Genomic DNA, 26,323 nt, shown 5'->3' with positions numbered 1-26,323 from the left:
TTTTTTTTCTCCCTTTTTTCCCTATTTTAATGACTGATTGAAACACATTTGGCTTTTTCTTTTGTTGTAAGAAATCGTTTTTAAATAAAAGCTTGTTGTTTAAATAAAAATTGAATAAATAAGAATTATGTCACAATCAATTGATAAATTTGCAAGGTTAGTCTTTCAAAAACTTGTAGATCTACTAATTTCCAACATACACTAATGTCTTATTACTATAGTTCTTTACGTGTTTTTAACACACCAAAAAATACTCAAGTGACTAAAAAGTCTATAAAACAGAATGGAGCGAAAGTAAGTGATAGTTATATCTTAAACCAAAAAAGAAAATTAATACGACTAACCACATTCTTTTAATCAGAATGAAAGTTCTACCTTGAAACGGCCAGCAGCCAATACAAACAATGTTACCAGAAAGCCTATGCGTCCTGTGGGCATCCCACCCAAAAGCTCACAATCATCTGCGGCACGGGTGACTAAGCCTCCTGTTTCTAGGGCAGCAAAAGTACAGAGTTCTGTAAATAAACCACGTATCATGAAAACACCAAACACCAGCCAACCATCAAACAAAAATAAGCAAGCTACCCAAACGGCTCAGAAGCTTACACAGTCAAACAAAAGCAAACCAGCTGCTGTACTAAATCGTGGCTCTGCAAAAATGTCACCAAAGGCTAGTCCTGAAGTATTAAAGCCTTGGCAGGTTACTAAAAAAGCATCAGACAGCAGCAAGTCTGGCACAGGCCACAAGTCAAATCCTTCAACTGCAGAATCAACAAAGCGCAAATCAAGCAACCAACGAATACCTTCTCAGCCAAGAGATGCAGTTTTACGCAAAACCAGATCAACAGACTCTGAATCTCAACCTTCTCACACAATGTATAACCCCTTGCCACAAGAAAAGGCCTCGCAAGAAACACTTACAGCGGCCAAAGTACCTGCTGTTGATACTGAACCTCATACAAACACATTCAAGCAAGAAATGAGCTGCAAAGACACAGCATCATCTGGATTATACATGTCATCTTATGAATTGTCTATGTATACCAATACAGACATATTTGATCTTGAAAAGCTTGAACCGCTTGATGATACTGACAATTTCTCTGACCAAGTCCCAATCGGTTCAAAGCGTAAATTTGAAGAAGAAAATGAACGTAATAGCCCATGCGTATCAGATGATAGCAAATCAGTCTCTCAGATTCATTTGCTGGACTTTACAGCAGTGCATTATGAGAAGTTGTTCATGTGGAACCACTAAACGAGACAAACGACGAACAGCCTGAAAAGATACCCACACATATAAATCAAGAACACACACCCACATTATTCACTAACAGACCTCATTTTGATAATAATTTAGATGCATCACCTCATCATTCTGTGGCTGGTTCCATTCAATCCCCAAGTAGTTGTAATAGTAGTAATTGTTCTTCTGTTGACACAGAACTTCAACGTCATGTAAAGAAACAAAGACTTGGACGTATTTCAGAAGAAAGTTTTCATACTAGTTTAAGTCATTGTAGCCAGCAAGATACAACCACTGTAAAAAGTTGTGCTTCGCAAACAGACCGTTTACCTGTTGATATTGATCGTATTGTAGCATTCATCAATTGTTTAAATAACGCACCTTTGAATACCACGATAGAAGACCTGATTGACGATGGTCAATTCAACGATATTCTTATTGCAAGAAACCCCCAATTATCTGAAAGAGAAGTAGGAGAATTAACACAAGATGCCTATTATGACTGGTCTTTAGAGCCCAACTTGTCGAATCAGCTTGAATCACAAAGCCAGTATAACAATCATATGCATGCTTATTTTAGCTCTCAACAACCCTTTTCACAATCAGGTACATATAATTAATTATAAAAGTACAAGAAATAATGACTAATGTTTTTGTTCAGATGTTTTCCCTAAATATCCATGAATTTCATATTTGTAAATAGCAAACATTCATGTTGTAATTATGAATCATTTATCCTTCCCATTTATTTATTTACAAAAAAGAAAAAATAAAGGCAAAATTTATTATGAGCAATAAAAAAGCTATTAGCAAAAGACTATGATAAAACCTGTACTGATCACTTTTATTTTTGCAATAAAGCTCTTAACCAAAAAGGATACCTTCGCACATCAAAAAACAAAGCGATGTGAATAAATACAAAAGACAACTTTGGCATTTCGTCAAAGATTTTTTAAAAAAAAAATTATTATGATTTTATATAAATAGTATTTCACGTACTCTGTATAAAGTTATTAAAAATAGATTAAAATATACATTGAAAAAAGGAAAAAAGAGAGTTATCTGTTTACTCGCATGTAGCGCAACAATAATCCATGTATGGAAGATCATCACGGTTACCAGCCCAGGTAGGGAAATTATAAGCAATACCGTTACCACCACCTTGTACAGCCATAGAAAGGAAGAAGACCATGATGGAAGTACCAGAGTCCAATGCAGCAGAGAGTAAGTAATTGTACTTTGAGAACCAAGCTGTGTATCTACGCTTCAAGTAGAATTGAGAAATTACAACGATAATAAAAGAGTTTGTGATCCATGAAGTGTTGGCACCAGGCAAGACACAAAGACCCATCAAGAAAGTGGGAAGGTTGATATATTGGAAGCCGGCATTGGGAAACTTCTTATGGAGCAACCAGAAGGGAAGAGGAAGAACAAGGCCGATGATGAATGCCCAAAGGATGATGTAGTAACGACTGTTAGGACCAAACATAATCATGGGACCAACAGCGCCCCAGGTGATAGCAGCAGAATTAATTGTTTGGAAGCTAACACCACTCCAGAATTGATTACCACCGGGAATTAAAAGAATTTCAGTTTCATTATCAACAATAATCTTGTTTACAAGGTAATTAAAGAAGCAACCGATGATTGTACCAACCATTTGATTAAAGAAAGTCCATCTGGGAGGAACTTTAAGGTAGTGGCCGATCTTGAGATCCTTGGCCATCAAGCCGGCTTGGCTCATGGTGTTATAACCAAGGGTTTTGAAATACAAGTTAGCAATAGGATAACCAGGCAAGATAAAACCACAGATCATTTCCGCAAAGACGTTGAGACCAAAGTTTGTACCAGTAACGGCACCAATCAAGTTGAGAGGGAGAGAAAGGATACTGGAAAGAGCAATCGCAAAAATGACACCCCACCAAGGAAGTTGACTGCTGTTAGCATAGGCAATACCAATGTTAAGACCAATACCGCCAAAGAAAAGAACACAATACCACCAATAAGGAACTTCTTTATACTTTTGCATCAGTTGCATGTGAATATCAACATTTTTCTGGCTAGCACTCTTCCAAGCCTCGCGAAAGTTCCTCCAGATTTGTTTACCATAGAAAAGCGCAACGTGAGTGATGGTTGAAGTGACGCCGAGGTTGATAATGATGTAACTGAAGGCATTTGTTGTTGCGAATTGAGGGTAACCGACTTCGGCCAATGCAGTGTAATTGAGAGAGTTATCTGCGTTAAGGACATCAGTTTGAGGGTATTTGGCAGATGTTCCATTTTCAAAAAGACGGAAGATACCATTGGAAAGGAAAGGATAGCTTTTAGCATTCCAAACATCGTTATAATAAAGAAGAGGAGCAATGAGCCAAAGAGCAAGGATACCAACATAATAATTTACTTGGACCCAAAAAGGAAGGACAAGTGGTGTGGTGGTAAGCAAGTAGTTCCAATCAAAACTAAGATTGAAAATACCCATGCCTTCATTAATAGCAGTTCCGCCAAAGAGGTTTTGTACTGTTTTACTACCACGACTAGCAAGACATATGATTGAGAAACCAGAAAGAAGAGGAAACATGTACTGAGGAATGAATTCATAGACAAAGATAGCAGCGAAAACAATAAAGAAGAATTTGGTACGGTATTTAGCTTCGTCTTTATCAGTATTAAAGGTCTTCAAGACAGAGATAGTGGGTAAGGATTGCGGCCAAATCATATTAGCGGGGTATACAAGATAAGGTCTGAGTTGTCCAGCAATACCATAACCTACAAGTTGTGTGGCGATTAACAAGAAAATGGAACCAGCAGGTCCAGGAGCGCTTGTAAAATAGAGTTGTTGAGCACTCAAGATATAAGTACCATAAGCAGACGTATTAGCAGAAGAAACCATGACGTAAATGCAGGCATGCTCTTTATAGTTGAATGGAGCAGGGTTGAGCCAGCCACCTTTAGGAAGAAATCTGTACCAAGCAGTACAGAAAACATAAGCTACAATCAACAAAAACACGCTTGACAAAGCAACACCAACTGGCTTGAACATCATTAGCTGATAAACAGAGGATGAAAGAGCTGAAAGGAGCTATGGTCAGCAACAAATCATTAGTATAAATCATATCATATTTTGAGAGCGCGATACATACAATACCAATGATAAAGCTTCGAATGGTAAAGCAAAGAAGCTCGGGATCATCTTCGGTAATGGTTACTTCGTTAACAATAGCAATATCAATCTCATCAGTTTCTTCAAAGTGTGCTTCATCTAACACAAATTTTTCATCGTCAATCTTTGCATCCTTGGCATCCTGTAACCAAAACTCTTCTTGATCTTCAGTTGCTTTTTCAGGAAATGCCTCTTTCTTTTCTTCTGTCAGAAAAGACTCTTTTTTAGTAATCACTTGGTCTCCTGCCATTTTATTTTTTTTTTAAACAAGAATATTATAATAGCAACTTATTTTTTTTTTTGGACTCTATTATAAAAGAGAATGGGAGATAAATTATTAGAAGAAGGGGAAATAAAATAAGAATGCAGATAAACAGGATAATTTAAAAAAAGAAATGTAAAAAAGATGCAATGTATTTATATTAGATCTAATTCACGACATAGTCTTGCTTTTTCGTATCATTTTGCTTTTTATCAGAAACATGTTTCACGGATACTTGCTAACATAAATTCAATAGTAAGGAATTTTAGTGAGCACAGATCATTCAAGTCATATAAACCAATCATTTTCAAACCTTTTTCTATCAAAGAAAAAGATTTAGCTTAAAAACATTCTTATTCACATATTAAGAACTAAGATGACATTTGTACACAACAAAAAGAGTCTAGAAAAGGAAACATACGCTTTATTGAGAAAGTACTACTCAAATCATGCACATGTTTCAAAAATGAACAATTGAGACTAAAAAAGTACATCTTGGCTTAAAAAGGTATATTTTAACCACAATCTTGATAAAATGGCATTCAAATTCACATATTCTCAAATCCTACTGGTCTAACTGATGTTGTACTTTGTGAATCATTTGAAAAGGCAAGTACTTTGTATATCCTGCCCATTTCTTCCGGGTCCATTAATCTTTCTGCTCCATCAAGTATGGCCTTTCGACTAGCGCTTGATTTTGCATTTCTGAATAATTTCTCTACTCTAGTATGTATACCAAGTGCTTGTAAGAAGTTTGATTGCGTAATTGGTCCGTAAGCAGTAATATCTTTTTTTTTTGTTTAATAATCTGGTTGTTGCATTTGCATATAATTTACCTGATCTTTCTCTTATTGTTTGCTTCAAAAACGAAAAATCAACATCTGCACTTAAATCGGCAGTGCCTGGATCGCTCATTGGGTGTATGATTTGGTGATTTTTAATTGCCTATTATAATATTTAGAAAATGTAATACAAAGCTATTCAATTTATCAATTCTTTTATATTTTACTCTCAGAGTATGTCCTTGTATGTAATCTTGACCATAGTCTATAGCTAGTCCACTACCACCATTTCTTTCTAAATATTTTGCTATCTTGTCAATCAATTGCCAACTATCAGGTGAGATTTCTATCCTATCCCCATCTTTATATGAACTGAATCTTTCATCATTCATATATGCCTTTGCCATTGCCGTTGAGTGTTTGGATTTAACAAGCCGAAAGTTGTGCTCCCTTAAATATTTGTATAAGAAAGTGGTCTTGTGTATGTGTCATCCTATTTACCTTTCATCGCTATCATCAATGTCTACCAGCATTTCTCGCCATTCTGATTCAGCTTTCTAAGGTTACGAAAAAGGAAATAAAGGGTTACCTTTTTTGGTTGAAAAATTCCTTTTTCTTTTCTTACCTCAAAAATATGAATAGGAAGAGCATCAAAGAACTCATGAGCCATAATGAATGACCATTGTTCTAAATAAGAAGTGTTACAATCTTTACTTGATACCATCTGCTTCTTATTCCTGTCATACCTGGTATCAGTTCTATTCCGTCGTACCAAGACACCTTCACTCCGTCTTCACGAGTAATCGTCTCGTAAGATGCTTCTTTCTCATTTCCTTTAATCCTAATAACATCTTTATCTTCTGATCCTTTTACTAATGCCTCTCTTTGTAATTTGCGTAATCCAGTACTTGCTTCGATCAAATGAACATCCGTGATAGTTTTATAGAAATAAGGAAAGTGTGATAGTGACTGGATAAGAGTAAAGTCAGTGATAAAGATAGCCAAACTTTCCTCCCTATTTCTTACCCTCAACATATCACTCATCAATGTTCCACGTCCAGGCCCAAATTCTATAATCTGTGTCTTTTCTGGCTTTCCTAATCTCATCCATTCTGTCAGATACCAAATACCGCACAACTTGCAGCATCAAAAAAGTATCCATTAGATTTCCTTTTCTTTCTCTTTTGCATTCAATTCCCCTTATCGTTCTTACCTCTCCAAATACTTGACTGATTTCTGGTGAAGTAATAAAATCACCACTCTTCCCAAATACATCGCCTTCCATGTAATATCCACTTAATGGGTTCACTAGAACTTGACGCATGAAATGTGCTACAGTCAAAGGACCTGATATCTATTTAACGATTAGAGCGATCTATAAGGATCCATCTAGAAAATCGCTTTTGCTTTTTATACCTTGATCGAATCATGTAAATGCTTAGCCAAAGGTGAAAGTGGTTCTTTTTCTATTTTAGAAACAGGGTTGGTGTAATAGCGCGAGAACCTAAATGCAGTTCTTGCTGACACGGTTACAGGCTTTAGAATGCGCAACATGGAGAAACAATTTGCTACTTATTGAAATCTCACTTTATTTCAAGGGCTTAGAGCGGAATATAAATTGACTGCTTGAGATTTATTTCAAATGTTTGATGAATAGGCTGCTCTTGATCTTAATATAAAACAGCAGCAGTGCAAGACACTGCACTTTTGCCACTGACAATCTAAAGGAATAGTGGCACTGTGCTCATTTTTACAGCTGCAGTGTGTCAAAAATAGTCTTTGTGGCTTCAAAATGCTTTAAGTATTTGACAGCATGAGGTTTCATAAAAACAAGCAAAGCATATACAGTGGTATTATTTAAAACTAAAGTTTTTGATTCATTCTACAGCGTGTGTGATCGTTTGAGTTTGAAAGGCTTTAAGGTTCTTCCGATATGAGAATAACGCAATACTATAGTTGAATGTTGCAAACGATGCCTATAGTAGAAAATAAGATGGGAATAACATAATATTCATCATCTACCTGACACAAACCTATTTCTGTCTCAAAATAATCATGATACGATCTTTTGAAAGAAAATGAAAGGTTAAAAATTTATTCGAATGTAAGCAATCATATTTTTTTAAAATTGAATGATTTGCATGTCTGGGAAAATACAGACCTGGTTAATAAGATGAATATGTAAGTCATTAAATATATGCTTATCCAAATCACAAGCATATGCTTTGATACACCCTTTAAAACAAATGTAAGATATTAAAAATGTTTAATATGGCGATTTTATAAAATATAATAGAAATACCTATGATTTTTTTTTTATTCTTTATTACATGAATAATTACAAACTTGGAAATAACCTGTACGGCAAGACACGAGCATTATATGTACTTTTATTTCCTTGTAAGGAGTCCTGTGAGTTAAAGCAGGAAAACTGTTTCTTTTTTTTTTTTGACAAACTTTATCAAATAGTATAAAAAATATGTAAAAGGTTCAAAAGATAGAATTGGATTTTTAAAACAGTTTAAAGCATAAAAGCCTTGAAGAGAACAACAAGATTCATACAAATTAATGGATATCTTTTTATCTCAGATTGATTTACGAGAATAAAAAGAAGGAATTTTATCAAAATAGTATTGCAGCTATAGCTACTCAAAAGGGTTGTCATACTTATTTTTTCCTGCTGTAGGAAGATTTACTAAATGAATGAAGTGAACTTTGTGATTTTGTGATACAATTCATTCTTGTCATATGCTTATGAACGTACAAGACATTCTAAGAGCAAAAAAAAAAAAGAAACCACCCTACGGATCAAAGAAACCTTAAATGGGCCAATTTTAAAACTGTTTCTTTTTATAAAGGCTTGTATATATTTCTTTTACATAAACAAAATAGGGTAATGACTGAAAAATAACTTATCTAATGTAACAATTAGTGATTAGCAAAGCTCCTAAAGTAAAATGATGCCTATCTTTTTTCCTAATTCTGCACTATTTGAGATAATTCATATAATCTAACAATCGAATCATAAGGTCTCTCTCTCTCTCACACAAATAACCAACAAGAGAGTTCTTTTCCAAATACATATTTCAGTATGGGCTGACAAACATAGTATTATATCTTTATGCTTTATTTAAAAGAAAAATTTGTAAGACAAAAAGTACAAATAAAGAAATAATGAATGACGAGTACAAGAATAGCTGATTGTGGGCAAAATGACAAATACATTGAGCATTCATATCAGACCTAAAACTAATTCTATATCTTTTCACTTTCCACTTTAAGTTGAGCACATGGATAAAGATAGTATGGAAAGTAGAATACAGATTAGATAATAAGCGCTGGGCAAGTTAACGTGGGGTTATTTAATATCACTAATCATTGACAACTTGTATAAAAGCTTGGTAAGCCCATATCTAAAAACATCCATTATCTAGTCTTGAAGAAACTATGCGTTCTGTTTACTATTTTGTTCATGTCAGCTCTAATACATTTTGGTTATTATGGTGGAAAGCAGTGATTTTACGAATGTTGATATATAGACTGAAGAAGTCAGCTTTTTGAGTGTACAATGATCCTTGATGATTTCCGGTGAGGAATTACTTTTTAATTGGTCCATTTTCTAATAAACTATATTGATATTGTATGGCTTTTGTTTTTAAGAGGTTATATACAGGTCACTGTTCTATTCATTATTATAATTTATGACAATTTTATATCAAGTTTGATTGTAGAAAAACTATTAGCATCTATCAAGCAAAGTTTTCCATATCAAAATTTCAACGTTGCTCATGTCTACATTTAATTCAAGATTCAAAAAATAAATAATAACAGTTACAAATTATGTTCCTAGGAGTTTAATGACAAAAAAAAAAAAAAAAAAAAAAAAAAAAAAAAAAAAACTGTGTTATAAAAGGGGATGAATTAAAAAGCTTGGAAAAAAGTTGGCATTAATTCAAAAAAACAAGGTTTTCAAAACTTTTTTAACAGGTAATTTAAAATAGCTTAACCTCAAAAAAACGTGAAAAAAATATCATTAAGGGTCTTGGGATTGTATTGAATAAGGAATAGACAAATGATTTTGTACACAACATAACATGCCTACATATTAACTATAAAACAAGGAAAAATAAAAATTCACTGTGCAAACATGCTACTTTTGATATATATATATAAAGAAAGAAAAAGGCTATGCTCTTCCTGTAATCATTATAACCTTCATACGGCTCATTAAAATAGTTTGAATTTTATGTCTTCATTAATTCAGCAATCCATCAATTGAGAGCTATTTACAATTGATGCCTATCCATTATTTAGTCTTTTTCCTGATTCATCCTTTTTAAACCTTCCTAGCTGTGTTGCAAAATAGGTTGACTATATTCATAAAGCATGTGTCACCTTTAGTCAATTTAGCAAATATACTTTATTTTTCTTTTTCTTTTTTCTTTTTTTTTTTTACTCCTAATTCAGAATGGACTTGTTAAAGTCTTGTCTTCCTACGAGAAGCAATCACAATATTTATCTCATCGAAGATGACGACGATCTGATGGATAACGAACAACAAATTAACAAGTGGTGTGTTTGTCACTGTTTACCAAAAAAGAGAAAGGAAGGACTCATACAGTTACCAGAGGGGAATGTTCGAAGTAACAGACAGGAATTTGATTTACAAGCCGAATTAGATAGACAGGAGCATGATATCAATGATTTTCTTTCACCTTTTTCTCAAGAAGGTCTTATACAAACAGAATACAGTCCATTATCAAGAAACATTGCACAATACCCTTTTTTATTGGAAGAGGAAGAAGACGCACAGTCTTTATCTGAGCATAGGATAACAGCCATCATTGATGAGCGACCAAAGGTAATGTGCAGATTTTTCTGTCTGGGCAGTGATAAAAAAAATTATTACTTATGCTTTAGAAAAAGGTGAACAGTGCGCGTACATTTAATGCAATTAATATAAAACCAGCAGCCATCAGTCAACAATTATCAACGATTTCCCTACCACCTATCACAAATATTAATACAAGTAATCGTAATAGCGATACCAGGTTTTCGCGACCAGGAGAGCCAAGTGAAATCACAATACGTCCTATCATACCAGGAAGTGTTTTTGTGGATTCTCCAACCGAGTTAGTAGACACAAGATCCTTTACAGCAGCATTAGAAAATACTGCAGTAAAACCATTACAAGAGACAATGATACCACCTACCACAGTACCTAATTTTAATAAAAACAGAGATCTCTCAGCAGCAGCTGTTTCAGTAAAAATACCCTATCAACCCTCCCCTCCAATGCAGTACGATCTCAAACCATCCTCCTTGACAAGTACTCACTCTTTGACTATTCCCGGTACTTCCAACGCCCGTCGACCATCGGCTGTTGCAGCCGCACAATCATTAATAGGCAACAAAATTGAAGGTTTCACAGAAAAGTTTGCGTTATTTAAAAAGAACATAAACACGATTGCCAACGGTGACAGTAGTGACTCGAGCGATAATGAATCTGTACATGATGACAGTAATCATTATCATAATTATAATACATCTGAACCAAGGTAAACTGAAAAATAAGGGCGATTGGCATAGAAAAGAAGCTGATCCTATAAATGTGTAATAGAGATAAATCAGTCCCATGGGAATCATTTGTTGCCAAATTTAACAAGCAGTCAAGCCAGTCTTCTCAGTCAAAAAAGCAAACGTTTTCCACAAGCCGTCCTAGTGATGAGTTTGAAGAGGGAAGGGAATCTGATTTTTATGATGAAGAATTATTTGATTTTAGTAAAGTCGCTGCTGTTGGCAAAAATTTAGGTAGTGGATTTCGTAACGCACTAAGCAGCCTATCGACAAAGATAAAGAACACACAACTACCAACCCCATAACTTGTATTAGTCTAAGACTATATTCATAAAAAAAAAAAGACACCCATTATGTATACCCAAGTAATTAATTTTATTTGATTTATTCAAATGTAACAGGGAGAAAGTGAGGAAGACAATTTCCTTTATGAATTCAAAGCATAAAAAGATCGTTTCCTAAAGAAAAAATAAAGACAATTTTCTAATATTTACTTTCTTTCCGCCTGTTTTGTTTGCCCGTTTGTTTAAAATCATGTATGTCATCTTTTCCAGTTGGACGTATTAGAAAGGTGACAGGAGTTTATTGATACATGTCCATGCGCAAACGATCACTTTGTGAAAGGGCTAAGCCGATAGATGTTTGACTACTGTACATATTTTGAGAATCACCCATATGTTGCCAACCCATAGAATGATTGACAAATGTGGATGAACCAGGAATGTATCTTTGTGTATTTTCTAATGTATCTTCTCCCGATTGTTTCTTGCGATTGAAAACGCTAGATTGCGATAGATCCTGAGTGAATGGCCCACTAGCCGAAGGTATAAATGGAATACTAAATTGTGAACTAGGAAGTGATCCTAATTCAGAGGGAATATATCCAACAGGATCATGAGTTTGAATAAAGTCTTGATCGTATCCCTTAGCGCTACGACGATCTTATTTTTTTTATAAAATTGTGTAAGTCATTTGCTATACTTTTTAATACTTCATATTCATCAACTTACTGTCATTGGGCATAGGTGGCTTGGCAAATGCTTCCCTAGCATCTACTTGATGGGCAAGTCCTTGACGGAATTTATCGTCTTTACGATAGGTTTTTCTTGGTCGGTTGAACTGAATCATTGAAACACGAAGGTTGTTCAAAGCACCATCTACTAAACAGCCCTTTTCCTTGTAATGGACGAGTAAATGATGCCATAAAGGATGCTTAAAAAGAATGTCAGTTTTTGCTACATAGCATCTAAAAGGTTGTGTACTTACTCTGCTTAAAATCTTTGGATTACCGAGAATAACCACGCCATATTTGGCACGAGTAAGAGCAACGTTCAGACGTCTAGGGTCACTCAAGAAACCGATACCTTGATGCTCATTCGATCTAACACAACTAAGAATAATATAATCTTTTTCTCTTCCTTGGAAAGCATCAACACTAGCTACTTCGATTTCCTTATAAAGATCCTTTCGCAAAGAACCATTGAATTGCATGTACTGTACAATGTAGGAACGCTGACCTTCATAGGGGGTAACAACACCAATCTGAGAAGGCATAACACCAGATTTCATAAATCTCGTTACAATCTTTTCACAGTTGGATGCTTCTGTTCTATTCAGGTAAGAGGTACCAGAGGTTGAGATTTCTTCATTGCCCAAATTGGCATAGAACATCATTGGAGTTTCCAAAACAGGCCATGGGAAATCAATATCCTTTCTGATACGTTCTTGAGTAGTGATACCATTCTGAAGTGTACCCTCATAGAACATATTACTAGGGAACTCAGATAAACAAGGATGCATACGATATTGGACTTGAAGACGAATAGGACGAATGCCAAGAATGACAAGTCTTTCGAATAAGGATTGACAAAGACCAGCACGGGCTGCCTTCTTGTTCATAATGATTGGTCCCAACTGTTGATGATCACCTACAAGAACAGCTTGTTTGCAGCCAAGGACTAGTGGGATCATACATTCAGGTTCAGATGCTTGTGTCGCTTCATCAATCAGCACAGTACGGAATCTCAAGTTGGCAATACGAGAATCACCAGCTCCTACACTAGTACAGCAAATAACATCTGCATTGGCAAGTATCTCCTTTTCACATGCTCTCTTTAAAGCATTGTATTTTCTTTCATCGGCAGCACTCAATTCACCCTGGTCACGCTTCAGATGAATTAGTTTTTGCAACTCGACGTTTGTATCATTATTTTGGACTTGTTCATGAAGCGTTAAGAATGATACAGGAGAATCCAATTCTTCTCTTGATTTTGCTGTTACACGAACAACTTTCAATCCTGTTTGATGAATTTTTTCTGCAAGTTGATCCACTGCAACGTTGGAAGGAGCACATACCAAAACTTGTCCGGGATTCATTTTGGCCAAATGATACACAATAGAAGCAGACGTTACTGTTTTACCAGTACCAGGAGGTCCTTGGATTAAACTTAGGGGCTTTTGTAAAACTGACTTGACAGCATAAACTTGAGAATGGTTCAATTCAGGAAGGTTGGGAGCAGAGAACCTTGTGAAAGTATATAAGTTATTTTGATCTGCAAAACTATTTTCTATTTTATCTTACCTTTTTGGCATTTGAGTTTTTAGTATTTGAGGTTCAACGTCATGTCCAAGAAGACGGTGATAGATATAACCACTGACACTTGTTTCATCGACAGCGAATGTTTTCATTGCAGATTGCATACGATCGAAGCTGGTGGATTTCCAAACAAAATCAACAGAAAAGTTGTGTGTGCATTCAATAGGTGGCTTTCCGCCGCGAGAGATTTCCAAAGCAACTTCGTCACTGATATTGTTGGGAATCTTGATGACATGGCCTGTAGCTTCCCAAGGTTCATGCAATTCACCGCGATATCTTAATCTAAGCTCATCACCCACCGCTAATTTTATTTCTCCCAATTCTAGCTTAGGGAAATAAAACCAAGCTATGTTTTTCTGATTAAGACCAACATCCCAACGAACAACAATATCATCACAAGTCTATGTACTTGTTGTGAATAAATGTGCCATTTTATTTTCTCCCATCCTTGAGACGTTACCTGCGACTCTTTTAACTTTTTGTCATAATCAGCTTCCATCATAACCAACGGACCAAAGATATTTTGATATTGATAAGCATCTTCATATCTAATATGTAAAATAAAGTAAATTTCTTGTTTACAAGTTACCTAATCTGCTTACCTTAGCAATACAGGATGTGGTTCATCATCAACGCCAGGTTTCTCTAAGTCTTCTAACGTGGCTTCCCCATTCTCCTTCCATAGTTCTTCTAACTTGTTAATCTGTTGTGACGTAATCTGACGAGCACGAAGTTGCTCTTGATCTGAAGGTATTTTAACAAGCCAAGTCAAAAAACACCTATCATCAATCAAAGGCATCCACTGAGTTGTATCCCAATTCATATCTTTTGAGGAAGGAACGGCTGCACAAGGTTGTCTATTTATAATAAGCACTTTTAGTATATCACCTTTTAATATGTGAAGCAAATTACCTGCAGATTAATACAACTACAGTGTCGCTTTTAGCGGGAATGAAACCTAATAAGAACACATTGCGACAACCGCAGTTGTAGCATTCCAAAATAGTATCACCCAAAGGAGATTCTGGATGAAGTGCAACTTCCTTATGCTTTGCACGAACCAAATGGTTGATGATGTGAGATCCTGAGGTATTTCCTCTCGAATTACAAAACCATCGGTCGCAGGTAACACACTTAACAACTGATGCAGGAGAGTGTATACCGCAGTATTTACAAGCATGAGGAGGCAAATTCTTCTCTTCAGATGAGTTTGCTATTTCTCCAAAGTCGTCAGTATCTTCAAACTGGAAATCGTTCACGAATGAAGTTGTTCCATTAGCCACAGCATTTTCGCCTTCGTCTTTGAGAGAGAGTGACGAAATGGGGAGGTCGATCTCGTTTTCTTTGGGTGTTTGAGTAAAGTCGTTGAAATCGTATTGAGAAGATTGAGTGTCTGCAGAGTACTCTAAAAACGTAAAGTCATCTTGTGAAGCCCCTTCAAAATGGTCCATCTTTTAATTTTTCAAGAGCAAAACAATAAAAAATATTTTTTTTTTTTTTCTTCTAGGTTCGGCCTGTTTGAAATTTTTCAAAGCAAGCTGGTGCGGTAGGTTTCACTGATTGGAGATTTATTGTTTAAAGTAGGTTTTATTATTCTTAAAAATAGTTCAATTTATGCTTTTTTAATAATAGGTTCATAAATAGAGGATTCAGTGTTATCATAAAAACCTCTCTTTTGGTCCATCTTCCCTGTTACATACTTGAAGCTAAATCTTTTAAAGTTGTGTGAAAACCTTGATGAGAAAGCTAGCGCCTGTGCCTTGGTAAAGAAATCCACCGCTGTTAAAATGCCTGCTTCATAAGACACTTCCACATTACGGTTAGGTTTCCAGGTGGTCGTTGTAGTTCCCTCACGTGAAGTTGCTATGCTTAAAATACCATCTATATGAATATCGATTGTCCTCAAATCATGGAGCTTTCGATTTTTGGAGTACCGAGCGGCTTTCCTGCTTCGTCCTTTTTGAGAAGATTTCAGCTCCTCACCAAGATTGTCTTGATACATATTTGATGTGTCAAACAAAATATCTTTATCCTCGTCCTCTAATGCAGCCGCTGTGATATTTTTCTTTATGTTGCTAGATCTTTCAGGCCATAAAGGCTTTACAGGACGTTTGAGAGGTTGTAAACAAGCTGCGTATTCAGCAATTTTTGCATATGGTTTTTGCCCATCGTTTTGAATTAGTGTTGACCAATCTTCTTCCGCTGGAACAACATTGAAGCTTTCGTTGTCATTTAGCTCTTTTCTTTGTAGCACTTCCCAGGATCCTCCATTCAGGTTGTTCATGTTTGATAAACTAGGAAATTCTTCGTTGTTATCGAGCCATTCAACATAAAATTCTGAACTTTCATCCAATTGGGGATTAAATTCAGCAAAGCAAATAGGAAAATCTTGTAAAGTAGACATTGTTGTGTTTGTTATGGTTAAAAAGCTGCAAAACACTCCTTCCTTTTATAATAAATTTGCTTTTTCACGACTGCGTCTTATTTTAGTGGAACCTAACCCGCAGCAACATCATTAATTCGAAATTACATAATATTTCTGAAAACAGTACATCAGAAATATTCAGCGGTTTTTTTTTTTATCAAAGCTAATGTGGGCTGTAAATATTCCGAGAAGAATGTTTATAAAATAAGCAATGGTGATAAAGAAGAGTTTTAAGTGAGACCACAGCCATAGATACATACAATCACAGCCATTTGTTTAAGCAGGCTCCAATCAAAACATGCCACTGCAGCATATATAATTATAAACAAACCGAATCTTATTGATAGCCATTTGATAAGGAGGTATCCCTTGATTTTTAAGGAAGAAGGAGGCCTTGTTGATGTCTTTAATTTGCGGTTGAATAGATGCATGCTTTTTTTTTTTGCTGCGCCTCAGTGTTTTTGGTCAAGTTTTACATCCAATTACTTTATTTGTCATAATTTTATTTATGCCATTTGCAGCATTATTTAACTTGTGTTGATATATTCAGTTATTATAAAAGAGATCTTACATTTACAATAAAAGCATATGCTACTTATTCATTTGCAAACCTTTCTTTGGTATTATCTAATGGTTTAATTTGAATATAAAATGATGTATTTTTCTCTCTAAACGAGTTGAGGTTTTTAGACAAAGTAGCAACATTCACTGTAGATCTTAGTATCAGACTGTTTTGGACTAATCCTTCTCAGGGCTGCCGCCTAATAAGTTTCAGAATGCCTGATCTAACCTTGATCGTATTCAATAGCAACCATTTTGTAAGCCTCGGTGATGCGAAGAATGAATGTGTCGATTTTGTTTCATGGATTTCTTCTGATACTTTGCAATCTGCAAGGAAAAAAATAACTACAGCTGAACTATGAGGTAGCAGATTAAAGGCGTTTTTCATTGAAATTTGAAATATTAGAACTTGTTAATTGGAGTTGTATTTCTACAATATTTTCACTTTAAATTCATACAAAATAAAAACGATTTCAGACAAGGAAAAAGTCATTTTTGGACAAAAAGAAGAATTGTAAGAAGAAAAAATAAGTATCAGCTGCAAGACATGTCATAATTTAATATTAAATATCTTGTAAATATCTAAATCACCTGTGAAGATGAAGCTATATTTACTACGGCGATCTCTTGTTGGAAGATGGACCGTCTTCCTTGGCTCTCCCAGACGGAAAGTGATGTGTTATGGATAACTTTGTTCGTGCTTGAATTCTTTATTCCAAAGTATATGGCAGGTTTTACAATGGAATAGACTGTTGGTATACTTTCTGTCTGAGAGCTTCGTTGGACGTAAGCCGTTGTTCTTACAAGAATTACAGACCTAAATAGACCAGTAGAATAAAGAGTTTGTAATAATAAAAGCTCGTTTAATGCTTACTATAAATAGCTTTGATGTTTTAAATTCATGTCTACTACAACCTATTTAAAAAACTGGATCTCGATTTTAATTCCTTTTGTGATATTTCGATTGATCCAGAGACAAGAGCTTTTATATGACGGATATCTTTATTCTTCATATCATCACTAAAAGCAACTAGGGGAGTTGAGTGAGAAGGTTTGAATCCGTATTTGTTCCATCTCATCTTCTTTTGGTTTTTGTAAAGCACCATTTATTTTATTACGGTCAACGTTGCATTCTGAATGTTTAGCCGATTAATTTAATGGACCCTTTTTCTTTACTATTCTTCTTTTTGTTTTCTTCTTCGTGCATAGCAAAATGTATTCATCTGCTTCCTCCGTATGAGAATTTTTCAGATTAAAAGTAATATTGTTACTAATTACACTGTCATTGATCTTTCTTCTAACAAATATAGAATACACGTTGAAACTATATGCTTAAATGCAACACGTGAAGCGCTCAGTGATATCACTGGATAATGGCTGCTCAAGGTGAAAGACAGATGCAAGTATTGAGGTTGACCTACGATTTTCTTTCTTTTTTGCTTTCAATATCCAAAGGTACTGAAATCAAAAGATAGAATAAAACTATTCTACATTTTCTTTATGACTTGTACCAATCTTCCATTTGGTAATCGTGGCGAGAGAGCTTTTAAATTGATGGGGAATTATCTTCAATGTAAGTATGGGGTAGGCGTAAGAGGAAATGCCCTGGGCTTTTCAGATTGTTTGACGCAGCTTTTACAAACCTCCTCGAGTGCCTCAGGCCACGTTTATTTTCCTTTTGGTAGGAGTTCATAGCAATGCTTTTCAGCTGATGCAAGTAAAATTTCCTTTGCCTTTCCCTATAAAATATAAAATGAAGATCAACCTTTAGATTTTTATATAGAAAATAATTTATCTGGCAGACTTTTTAAGCTTATTATATAAATAATACAAGGCTCTTCTTTTATCGTTTTCAACAAGATGACTCAGGCAAGTGGCTGAAACAGTAAAGCAAGCTGCAGGCAATGAGTTTCTCTATATTTTGATGAGATGTCCTTTCAAAGAATAGACAATGGACGGGTATTGATGTTTCATTTCATTAAAAGCAACAAGTGTTCTGTTTGAAACAGATGTCCTTGTTTGTTACCAATTGACCCATGATCAATTGACAGATTGAGTACCAAAGATTCCGTTGGGTTATGGCATCCAAAGCGCTAGGGACTTGAACAGCATGTTTATTGATAAAGATTTGGGTACAAACGATAACTTTCCTAGTCAATTCACCAGGTTTCGTGACTTTATCAACAAAACTCTCTTGATACGCTGGTTTCATAACGGATTTTAAGTGCATTTTGCGAGTCAATTGCTCGAATGATCACGAAACTGTGGCTCTGACGTTCCTTTGACTTTGCGTTAACATGCCCTGGTGGTTCACAAGACATACAACTTGAAGCCGATGAGATAGCATTACTCGGTTTTGGATTGTCCAAACGCTGACATTGAAAGTTTTTCGGTTTTGGTTTCATAATCATCTTTGACAATTTCTTTGTCTTGCAACACATGTGCTCTAGATTAATCATCGGGTTAAATAAATTGCAGTACAAAAAGATGTGATTCTGAATTTATAGTTTCCTTTTTTTAAATAGTAGAAAACATAATAAAAATAGATGATTTTCTGAATTTACCACTTTCCATCTGGACATGTTTCTTTTCTTTTAGATAATTGCTTGCTTTATTTGACGGCATAATTTGACTACCTTGCTCTGCTTCAAACCACACACTGCTGTTGGTTTATCAAGTCTAAAAAGGAAGAAGGTCCTTGTGGTCCTACAGATTTCTCCATTTCATTCGGTGGTTTGAAATATAGATAAAAAGGGCAAGCTCTCAGGCTCCTCTGTCTGGTGCGCGGTACTTGTTTCTCTACTTGTCAGAGGCGTACGACTTGAGAAATACTACCCTGTTTGATGTTGCTCTATTTTTTTTTTTGGGTTTGCTGACCTTGTGGTTGGACTTGTCATGTTTCTTTTATGAGAATAATCGGGATATCCACTAATTCAACTTTCTTGTTGACAAAAGGGCCACTGCTTTGTTTGTCCTCTGATAGAATGACATGTGTTATTGGCCAATTGGTTTTGAACAGTTGGTCTTGCTGGGTATGAAGATGGGTTTTCATCAGACAGTTTTTATTTTACTGGTAAAGATATCCAACATTAAATGATGATTTGCTACATAACTGATATACTTCACTATTCGGTGTACCTGAAAATATCTTTTTTTTTATTTATCTAAACTTGAGAAAGTAGCAACAACCCAATGGAATTTAATTTACTGTCCGTCTTTTAGTCAATTATTACAAACGGTCATATTTTGTTACATTCTATTTTGTTATTTTCCCTTTTATGACTTTACAAAACTCTATTGTAGATCAATTGGAATCAGTAAATGAAACGCTTACAACAAACAAAAAGAGTGTATGATTTATAGATTGGATCCCACAGAAATCAAGGATAAATTAAGACCATTGCCGGTCGATTTAGACGGAGTTTTTTTTCTTCAACCTTACAGACATTCCTCATTGTACAAGTGAGTAACAGAGTCAATATTTTTCGTGATGAAAGCAAAAAAAAAAGGGTAATGTAACCTATTTTAATAATAGTAGAACAATACTAGCATTGACATTAAAAAAGTTTTGCATATAAAAGGAAATCATGTATTCATATAAAGGATAAAAGGCATATAGACTATATAAAAGAAAGCAACTTTTCTTTCTAAAACTTGATGGAAAAAAAGCAGACTAAGTAGATGCTGGCTTCTTGACGACCCATGAAAACCAATCCATGTGACAATCATTTTTAACACACTGAGCACAAAACATTTCTACTCTGTGTTTATAATCTTCTGGTTCCAAACCTAACAAGGGTGCCATTTGATCACTGACTTGTTCAAAGATACCCAAAATAAATAACAAGAACTCTTCTTCTACTTTTCCTTTCGAACCTAACAAACGAGTGAATAAAACAATCCTTTTTTCTCTTTCTCTCTTTTACCGTAGTGAATTCTCTTTTTCTTTGATTCAATAATTTGGAAATGATGTTGAGTAGCGATATTTCCAAGTTTGGGTGCTATATCAAAATCAAAACGACTGGAAGCAGCAATGTTTCTTACTATGTAGACAAAAGGGTTATTTTCTGTTTTTAATGATCATCCTAAACACTTGCATGTTTCCACAAAGGATTCAATCATGACCGTTCCTGAAGCCAAGTTGTGAAAATCTTCCATTCGAATCACACCTTCTGGTTTCAATATACGATACATCTCAGTCAGTCCCTGATGCCACTGATCTGAATCTAAAAAGGAAGAACAGGCTCTCAAGTGTATATAGTCGATCGAATTGTCGTCCAAGTTTTGCAAGATTTGAATCCACGGTAAGCCTCTTTCGAAGGCCACGTTAGGCAAGGGTGGAAAATCTTGCAAGAAGCTGTTTGGGACCACTTCGATACCAGTAAAGTGACAGAATGGGAATTGCGTTGCCATATCCTATCACATGTCAATCTCTTGCGTTAAAAATGGTTTCTTACCATCAGCCAGGGATTTGTGCAAGATCCCATTTGGATAACACGAGCCCCTTTTTGAAGTCTTGGTAATACAGTTTGAGAGACAGTGCTATAAAACGATTGAGTCCCAATGCTCTCCTTCAAATTCACTCACCCTCCAAACGTAGTCTTTAAAGCATAGTGAAGCTATGGTATAAATCAGTTAGCTGGACAAAAGACAAACAGGATGGATTACATTCTCTTCATAGTTTCGTGATTCCCAATCTTTTGGCAAGAAGAAGCTATTGGATTGATGATAATTGATGTATTGATCAGCAGGTGAAGGAGTGGAGTGAGTGGAGGGGGGTGAACGACCGGTCATGGAAGATAATCTGTTCATGATCGGATGACTGCTATTGTTCATTAAGATGGGTGTCGTTGGGCGTGAATCGTGATTGAAAGAGGGTTGGATCTTGTTTGTATTGTTTTTGTGATCAGATCTCTTGTTGACTTTGTTGGTTTGTTGACTTCCATTCGTTGACGTTGAACTAGAGGTCATATGTCTAGTAGCATATATCTTTAAATCTTTTGTACTCGTTTTCTTTTTCGATTGAGAAACCCCCATATTGTGTTTATCTTATTGTTTTCTATTTTTATTAATAAAAAGAAAGGAAAAAAAAAAAAAAAGCCAAATGTTGCGGAGATAGTGTTCTTTATATCAACGCAGACCTCGTTGCTTGTCCTACATTATTCACCGTACACAAAAAAAAAAAGCAGGTATTTCCTTTTTCCCTTTTTCAATTATCCTCAACAAATGGAGAAGGTGGCATGCCCTCACGCATGACTTCGAAATAAGAAGGTAAGTCATGGTTTGGTTGTGTAAGATGAGTTGTATTCCACTGGTCCATTTCGATTGGTACGTGTGCTACGTCTGATGGATGACTCGTTGTTGTTGACATGGAGGGTACTGTTCCAACTGTCAGTGGAAAACTTAAAATCATATTTTTTTCTTCTTCATCTTTAAATTGTAAAATTAATTTTAATTTATGGCTTATTTTTAAAGTGTTTGTCTGAATAAATGGTGATATTTGGGGTAAATCAACAGTCAACATCAAATCTATTCAACCATAAATAACATCATCCTTTTTTCTTTTCTTTCTTCTATTCCTTCATTTCAATACATACTCAGATCATCTCCATCTTCATAATTTTCCATATCCACCTTTGTTCCTAAATACACTACATTATTATTATTTTGAGTAAAGGGAGAAAAGGATCACTTGCGAGAAAATCTTCGTTTTCGTAATGTCAACTTGTCACTAGGCACTTGATATTCTTTATGAAAGATCCCTGCTTTCGCTCTAGTGTTCGATAGTAAACAAAGACGACCCTTTTTTTTTTTTTTTTTTTTTTGTATTTACGGGTAAGCCTCCATTTGTTCCAGATAGAATTCGAGTTGGGTAGGAACAGCCTGTGGACAAAGCGGATAGAATCGACAAGTGAAATGAACGTGCTTTTGCTGGAGACACATGAATTTCCGTAGACAGATTTCATAACGTATTCGGCGAGTTCGTGTGCCTCTGTATCTCACTGGCTGCAGATGATGGACGGACGCGAGGTTTGGATAAGCATGTCGACTGATTTTGATCGGTTGACTGGCGCCGAGGAACTGCCGCTGGTGTCTTTCGGGTTGCCTTTGGATTTCTGGAGGGCGATCGTGCCTGAGGGACCTACAGACATGCCAGCAGGTCAAGCGCACTCGTTCGATCAGCGAGGCCAACTTGATTCTAGCCGAGAGATGATAGGAAATCTTGTGATGGGGAGTGAGCATGGAAGGTGGCAGCAGATGGATCCGACGAAGGGTCAACTGAAATGGCCAAGAGGTCTTACCCTTGGGAAGCCAACGCAAGTCATCAAACAAGACCCGTTGTTCATCTGCCAGTGGAAGTATGGCCAAGGGTTGTCCACATGTTTTTCGAACAAGGCCCAGTCTGTCTCGTTGGATGGTCTCCCACTGATCCACGGGTATCTCATCTCCAAAGACCGCATGCTTTTCATCCAATTGTAAACCAGAGAGGCCCACCAGACTTTCTACCCTGCCGCGGAACTGAACATGAAGCTGGCTGACTTGAATAGGACGAAGCACGCTGAGTTCAACTTGGCCGGTCATCACATAGACTTCACTGGGTAAGATCGTGTCATTGTTAAATGTGTCGATCATGTCTGTGTCTGGTAGGATGGTGAGTGATAGGACCATGAAGAGTGAAAGGATGAAAAGAAAAAAAAAAAAAGAAAAAAGAAGAGAGAGAGAGAGAGAGAGAGAGAGAGAGAGGATTTCAAGAGTACAAAAATAAAACATGTGATGGATTGTATAAAATAGGGATGCTTGAGAAACAATAGACTGACATCATTCTCATTTTTAAAATGAAAGGATCTCATCCATGGTTTTGTTGACTTTGTTTTTCAAACTGCATTTGTGGTTTGAGATACGGCATGAATCCTGTCGTCTTTTGATGCTTTGTCAACAATTTCCAGCCAAAAATCCAGATCAGAGCCAACTGTAGAACTTTTATCCAAAACTGTGTCAACCCACTCTTTCCTCTGATCAAAAGCATAGAGAGACTCCATTCGTATCGATATCACTTGAAACCGCAGGATGCTGACATCAAAGCATGGGTTGGATGAGACATCCACAGAGTATCGCAAGCAATTGAAAAAAAAGTGAAAGATGAGGGCATGATTTGGGATGTTCACTGAGTGAAGGAGGAGGAATGTGAATCATGTCTACTGCATAGGGCTACAGTCAACGTCTGTTGGTCAGTGAAAAAAAAGAGAGGATAGGATGCCAAGGGTCACTCTCTCTTTCAAGTTGTACCCTCTTCTCCTATTCTATTCCAGCAGACATCTCAAAAAAGGTGTTGATAGGCTCTAGTGAAATGAACAAAAGGAGCATAGCATCACCAAAGGAAGATCACAATGCAAATCTTTTTTTTTTGACGAAAAAGCATGACTGACAGGAGGGTGTGTTTTTAAGGGGGAATCCAATGAATTTCGTCTTGTTTGTAAAAGAGAGAGAGAGAAAGGGTTTGGTGAACAATAGATCAAGTTAAAAGTGTGACAGGACATTATTCGAATGATAAAAAAAAAAAGTATTTGATTTCTTGAATGTATGCAAAAGTATCTGTGGGATGGCTGAGTAAGAAGGGCCATCTGACCATGGTTGATTTAAGAAGGTTTTGATGAGTTTATTGTTATGCTGTACCTGAATGTAAAAAAGTTGTTTAACAAAGGTCATGTTTCATAAAAGAGAGGTGGTCATAAAAGGAAATAGACAACAGGAAGAAAAGAAGAGGCTCTTTCTGTTTGTTTACTTTTTCGCCCTCCCCTTGCGTTAAAGTACTCATAAAAGGGATGATGACGACTATCACTGACCTATGTTAGTATGAAAACAAGTCTTCTACTTTAATGATCCAACATGAAAATACAGTGAACATAATGGATGGATCAAGAGGAAATAAGGTGAATTGGTTTATGTTTTGCATAAAAACAATTTCGTCAATAGATTAATTAATAGTTTGATTGGATTAGAAAATCAGTCGATTCTTACATATGCAGAAAAATTAAGGAGCGAGTGATTTGAGGGGGGGGGGATAAGGTAAAGTTTAAATTTTAAAGGAGGCGCGTTCTTGATGGATTTCAATAGACTTATCTTGGTTTCATAACAAGACATACTCATTTATTAGGAAAAATGACTTATAAATAATGGGCATACAAGAAGAAAAGGAAAATGATATTTATTGCGGTTCCTTTTGATGATCATGGATTAAGTCTATTAATCTTCTATTGTTATTCATTTGACTACTACTACTGCTACTACTACTACTACTATTATTATTATTATTAATATTATTATTACTACTCTTAGGGTCACTGGTAGTCATCATCTTTTCATGATTCATCGTGTCTTTGTTTGCTTGAACTTGAATGATTGGGAATTGAATGATCCTAGGCATCTTCTTTTCTGATGGTGTATCCAGTAAATAATTATGTGTTTGCACTGTGAGTGATCCCTTCCGTAGTAATTTTGAATAATCTGTGAATCCTACATCAGTCTCTCTCTCTCTCTTTTATGATCATCCACTCTAAACTTACGTAAACCACATGCATTACATAGTGTTCTAGCACCATCAGGTCCTCTTCTCCATTCAGGTGTTTCGGTTGTATTACAAGAATGGCATCTTTGACCAATCATGCTACGTTTCTATTGTGAAAATGATGAGTGAAAATAGAATCCGTGGTTTGAATCATTTACATTTCTTCTTCTATATTTTGGTCTCAAATTATTATCTTGCAAATTTCGTGCTTGACGAATCATTTCATATTTACTTGAATTTGTATCTTCCTGTTAATAAATCAAAAATAGGTTATTAATCAATGCTTTATCTATCAATTTTTTTTTTTTTTTTTTTTTTTTTTTTTTTTTTTTACGTGAAAAGGTCTTGATTGTGAAGAGGAAGAAGGAGTACTGGGATAAGAATAATCTAATTCATTTGTTGGATATAACTGCTCATCTAATGTTTTTAATGATTTCATCATTGAATCGGTTGTATAATATACAAGATCAACTATTTGGTTTCTATCTGCTTCAGTTAAAGCATCTACGCGATATCTTGCAATCTCTTGATGAATCGCTGTACATTGTTCAATCACCTAGAAAGGATGGTTAATAAAATAAAAAGAGAAAAAGAGAATAGATTACTTGTTTTAGCAATAAATTGTTATCTTCTTCAGGTGGATGATAATAATTTGGTGGTAAAGTACTCGTGGTGGTTGTAGAAGAAGGATAAGGTGGTAGATGATAATGATTTGGTTGTAGTTGATGATGGTATATATTATTGGATTTATTTACATTACAAGTGAACTCTGCTAAGGATGGGATATGCATTCTATAGATTGGTTATTATATTTATTATTCAATCATCTGCTATCCTACCTATCAATCTGTTTAGTGTTATTTGTTGTTGATTGTGGCAAGTTTATAGATGTTGAATTGTTCACATCTATACATAATTTAGAGACGTCCATTAAGAGTTTAGTTTATTTGGTTTCTGAAGTGAACTGTTTATTTTATTTTCATAAGTCAATATTGAAAAATAAAACCCTTTTCTTTTCTTCTTTCTTTCTCCAAAACTATTAAAAAAAAAAGTTACAAGGTTGGGGGGTGGGGGTGAGGTGGGGGGGGGGGGAAAGAAAAAAAGAGAGAGAGAGAAAAAAAAAAAAAAAAAAGAAATAGGGGAAAAAA

At 35.5% G+C, this 26,323-nt stretch overlaps 9 protein-coding genes across 9 annotated transcripts; 3 read left to right on the top strand and 6 right to left on the bottom strand.

Moving 5' to 3' along the window:
* Positions 1-658: 658 nt before the first annotated feature.
* Positions 659-1,930, top strand: RO3G_03317 (uncharacterized protein; the record flags this gene model as incomplete). The annotated part of the gene is made up of 3 exons (XM_067657908.1): positions 659-1,154; positions 1,238-1,852; positions 1,908-1,930. The coding sequence occupies 3 exons, from the start codon at positions 659-661 to the stop codon at positions 1,928-1,930; spliced, it is 1,134 nt and encodes a 377-aa protein (XP_067514009.1).
* A 382-nt stretch (positions 1,931-2,312) lies between these two features.
* On the bottom strand, positions 2,313-3,284 carry RO3G_03316 (uncharacterized protein; the record flags this gene model as incomplete). Its single annotated transcript, XM_067657907.1, has 1 exon — positions 2,313-3,284. One exon carries the CDS (start codon positions 3,282-3,284, stop codon positions 2,313-2,315), a length of 972 nt encoding a protein of 323 aa, XP_067514008.1.
* A 1,932-nt stretch (positions 3,285-5,216) lies between these two features.
* On the bottom strand, positions 5,217-6,774 carry RO3G_03315 (uncharacterized protein; the record flags this gene model as incomplete). Its single annotated transcript, XM_067657906.1, has 8 exons — positions 5,217-5,455; positions 5,505-5,613; positions 5,678-5,780; positions 5,952-6,007; positions 6,076-6,137; positions 6,197-6,419; positions 6,477-6,587; positions 6,664-6,774. 8 exons carry the CDS (start codon positions 6,772-6,774, stop codon positions 5,217-5,219), a joined length of 1,014 nt encoding a protein of 337 aa, XP_067514007.1.
* Positions 6,775-9,918: 3,144 nt separating this feature from the next.
* On the top strand, positions 9,919-11,012 carry RO3G_03314 (uncharacterized protein; the record flags this gene model as incomplete). The annotated part of the gene is made up of 2 exons (XM_067657905.1): positions 9,919-10,311; positions 10,371-11,012. 2 exons carry the CDS (start codon positions 9,919-9,921, stop codon positions 11,010-11,012), a joined length of 1,035 nt encoding a protein of 344 aa, XP_067514006.1.
* Positions 11,013-11,609: 597 nt separating this feature from the next.
* On the bottom strand, positions 11,610-15,074 carry RO3G_03313 (uncharacterized protein; the record flags this gene model as incomplete). The annotated part of the gene is made up of 7 exons (XM_067657904.1): positions 11,610-11,968; positions 12,038-12,239; positions 12,294-13,551; positions 13,609-14,024; positions 14,084-14,171; positions 14,226-14,480; positions 14,536-15,074. The coding sequence occupies 7 exons, from the start codon at positions 15,072-15,074 to the stop codon at positions 11,610-11,612; spliced, it is 3,117 nt and encodes a 1,038-aa protein (XP_067514005.1).
* Positions 15,075-15,525: 451 nt separating this feature from the next.
* Positions 15,526-16,027, bottom strand: RO3G_03312 (uncharacterized protein; the record flags this gene model as incomplete). Its single annotated transcript, XM_067657903.1, has 2 exons — positions 15,526-15,579; positions 15,728-16,027. 2 exons carry the CDS (start codon positions 16,025-16,027, stop codon positions 15,526-15,528), a joined length of 354 nt encoding a protein of 117 aa, XP_067514004.1.
* A 4,255-nt stretch (positions 16,028-20,282) lies between these two features.
* RO3G_03311 (uncharacterized protein) lies at positions 20,283-21,580 on the bottom strand (the record flags this gene model as incomplete). Its single annotated transcript, XM_067657902.1, has 6 exons — positions 20,283-20,485; positions 20,536-20,652; positions 20,779-21,025; positions 21,067-21,151; positions 21,197-21,228; positions 21,278-21,580. The coding sequence occupies 6 exons, from the start codon at positions 21,578-21,580 to the stop codon at positions 20,283-20,285; spliced, it is 987 nt and encodes a 328-aa protein (XP_067514003.1).
* A 1,313-nt stretch (positions 21,581-22,893) lies between these two features.
* Positions 22,894-23,148, top strand: RO3G_03310 (uncharacterized protein; the record flags this gene model as incomplete). Its single annotated transcript, XM_067657901.1, has 1 exon — positions 22,894-23,148. One exon carries the CDS (start codon positions 22,894-22,896, stop codon positions 23,146-23,148), a length of 255 nt encoding a protein of 84 aa, XP_067514002.1.
* A 1,667-nt stretch (positions 23,149-24,815) lies between these two features.
* On the bottom strand, positions 24,816-25,966 carry RO3G_03309 (uncharacterized protein; the record flags this gene model as incomplete). Its single annotated transcript, XM_067657900.1, has 5 exons — positions 24,816-25,114; positions 25,174-25,282; positions 25,334-25,423; positions 25,510-25,731; positions 25,781-25,966. 5 exons carry the CDS (start codon positions 25,964-25,966, stop codon positions 24,816-24,818), a joined length of 906 nt encoding a protein of 301 aa, XP_067514001.1.
* Positions 25,967-26,323: the final 357 nt, after the last annotated feature.

This window comes from Rhizopus delemar, genomic scaffold (genome assembly GCF_000149305.1).
Source record: "Rhizopus delemar RA 99-880 supercont3.2 genomic scaffold, whole genome shotgun sequence".
Classification (NCBI taxonomy): domain Eukaryota; kingdom Fungi; phylum Mucoromycota; class Mucoromycetes; order Mucorales; family Rhizopodaceae; genus Rhizopus; species Rhizopus delemar.
This window is presented reverse-complemented; position numbering and strand designations above follow the sequence as displayed.